This window comes from Austrofundulus limnaeus, unplaced genomic scaffold, assembly GCF_001266775.1.
Source record: "Austrofundulus limnaeus strain Quisiro unplaced genomic scaffold, Austrofundulus_limnaeus-1.0 Scaffold465, whole genome shotgun sequence".
NCBI lineage: Eukaryota > Metazoa > Chordata > Actinopteri > Cyprinodontiformes > Rivulidae > Austrofundulus > Austrofundulus limnaeus.
Genome location: NW_013952867.1, coordinates 501,198 through 503,748, shown reverse-complemented (window position 1 = coordinate 503,748; position 2,551 = coordinate 501,198). Strand labels below are relative to the sequence as shown.

The following is a 2,551-nucleotide window of genomic DNA, read 5'->3' as shown; positions in this document are numbered from 1 at the left end:
AAGCTAAATATTTAACTTGAAACTTAAATATTTAGCTAGCTAGCTAAATATTTAACTTACAAATTAAATATTTTGTTAACAAGCTAAATATTTAACTTGAAACTTAAATATTTAGCTAGCTAGCTAAATATTTAACTTAAATATTTAGGTGGCTAGCTAAATATTTAAGTTGCAACCTAAACCTTTGGTATGCTTGTTTGTCTTTGTGTCTATGGTGTATAATGATGTGATTGTGATGCTGTAATTCTGAGTGTTTTATGTGCTGCAGAACAGGAACCTGCTGTAAAACAGCAATTATGCTGAGTCAGGCTTGATATTTAGTAATCTTTTCCTGTTRAATCAATAAATCAAATCAAATCAAATCAATACTTAAAAAGGAAAACTATGAAATGGTGTGGTGCTTTTAAAATCAGTATCTACATGACTTATAAATTTCTTCATTATTGTAAAAACTATTTAAGATTCAATACATCCAAACACACTGCAGAGAAATAAAACCCAGAGAGGCAGGAGTTTTGTCCGACACCAGTTGCTTGTTAGTCTCACTGACTTTGATCCTTCTGATGAAAATCATCTCATCATCTCTGTTAATCCCTGCTCTGCTGCCTTGTAACAGGAAGTGTTAGCTGCAGTGTTGCTCTGCAGCTCTGGTGAAGGCTTTTCTGTGTCAAGGCATTTGTTCTCAAWCAGCAGTCATCTGAGTTAAATGTGCAACACTTTGCTTTGCCCGTTCTTTAGTTTCCATGTCATTACATGTGTACCAGCTACATATAATACTGCACTACAGAGTCCTTACTTTCAATATCGAGGCGGTTCAGGATGTCTACAGCCACAGCATCAACCTCCAGCTCACAGGTGCTCTGCCTCTCAGTCTCATCCAGCAGTAAGGAGCTGCGAAACAAGAAAACTTTTAGAGAAACGCTCTTCATTGAGCCCTCAGTGCAGGATGTGTGTTAACAGGACTCACCAGGGTAAAGAGCTCTCCTCCCAGCGCACAAAGGTGCCCCCCAGAGTGCTRTCATTAAGCTTGGAGGTACCGGGGCTCCTGCAGGGGCTAACGGTGGGGCCAGAGGTTGGTCTGTCTGGCTCTGCTGCTGCTTCCTCTAACAAAGGCAATGACACAGTAAACATTTATTTTACTTTTTAATTCTAACATGGAAGAGTTTTATTTTACTAACAGGGAGCCACGAAGGTAAAATCTGAGGAGAAATGTTCATATTTTCTAATCGTGGCTGAAACATCAGCACATTAACGTGACTGACTGCAGACTTCATCAGAACATCTGAACACAACTTGTTTTAAAAAGTGACCCTGATTAAAACCTGCTTTTCTGTCAGTGTCGCAACTTTTTTCTTTCTGAAACAAAAACAGTAAAAAATGATCTAAGAGAGCAACTTTATCAGGAATTTATCCCCTTTAATCTTCATCACAGAAGCTCCGGTTTCAGATGAAGACTTTGGTAACTCTACTTTCTTCTGTGACATGTTTGGTTCTGGCGGCGCTGGAGAACCTGTCCTTTAGTCTGTGTGCTCGGCTGCTCCAGTCTCATATTTTTCCTCCTGGCAGTTCTCAGTTTCTGACACTGAAATGAATATTACTATAGTGAACTATGACCTCCTGCGCAATAAAAAAGTAAAATTTTGTTTTAAAAAAATCACAAAATCATCCAGTTTTCTTTTGTATGTTTTTTGGCACATCTCGTTTTGTAATTGTTGTGCCATTTTAAAGATTTATACATCAAAAGTTCAGCACCTTCAGGACATTCCAGTTATGACTTTTGTATTTCAGTAATTCAAACTTATTGAGGTATTTAGCCTTTATGGACAGTTTTTTCTGATTAAAAATAAATGGAGCGCCGTTAAAGTAAGAAAGTAAAGTTTTATTTATTTATCGCCTTTCACAGAAATAAATTCACAAGGTGCTGTRCATTGAGGGGCAGGTAAGACCGGTCATGCAGCACATTAAACATTCATAAAACACTTTGAAATATTTAGAAACTTTTAATGCACATTTTACCCTTTTGCTCTGCTTCTGCATTTTGGTCCTTTGTGCTAATTTCAGCTTCGTTCTGCTYGTTTTTAGTAATTTTATCTTTCTGCTCTGTGCAGCTGTTCTGCTGATTTAAACTTTTTACGCTTCTTTCTGCTGTTTTCTGAGATTAAAGTTTTTTTTTTTTTGCTATTTCAGCAAAATTCAACATTTGTGATAATTTTAGCTTCTTACTGCTTAATTCAGCAAACGCTTCTTTGTACTAGATTCAGCTTTTACTACTACTTTTTAGCCATTTTAACTTTTTTTTAACAAATATGCAGAGTTGTAAAGTAACTAAGTACAAATACTTTGTTACTGTACTTAAGCAGAAATTTTGGTTATCTGTACTTTACTTGAGTAATTATTTTCAGCGTTCTTTTTACTTTTACTCATTACATTTTTACACAATTATCTGTACTTTCTACTCACTACATTTTTTAAAAAGGTAAGAAGTAGAAAGTCGTTACTCCTGATTGTTATTACTTAAAAAATCCTCTCCTAACAAAAACTGTGTCTCCTA

General features: G+C 35.8%; 1 protein-coding gene across 1 annotated transcript in view; it reads right to left on the bottom strand.

Annotated features, from left to right (window-relative positions):
- LOC106529776 (DNA polymerase zeta catalytic subunit) overlaps positions 1 to 2,551 on the bottom strand; it is a gene marked incomplete at its 3' end in the record, with an annotated part of 92,992 nt that overhangs the window by 39,303 nt on the left and 51,138 nt on the right. Inside the window, 2 exon segments of the mRNA XM_014025278.1 lie at positions 797 to 891; positions 968 to 1,103. Coding sequence (XP_013880732.1) covers positions 797 to 891; positions 968 to 1,103 — 231 coding nt within the window.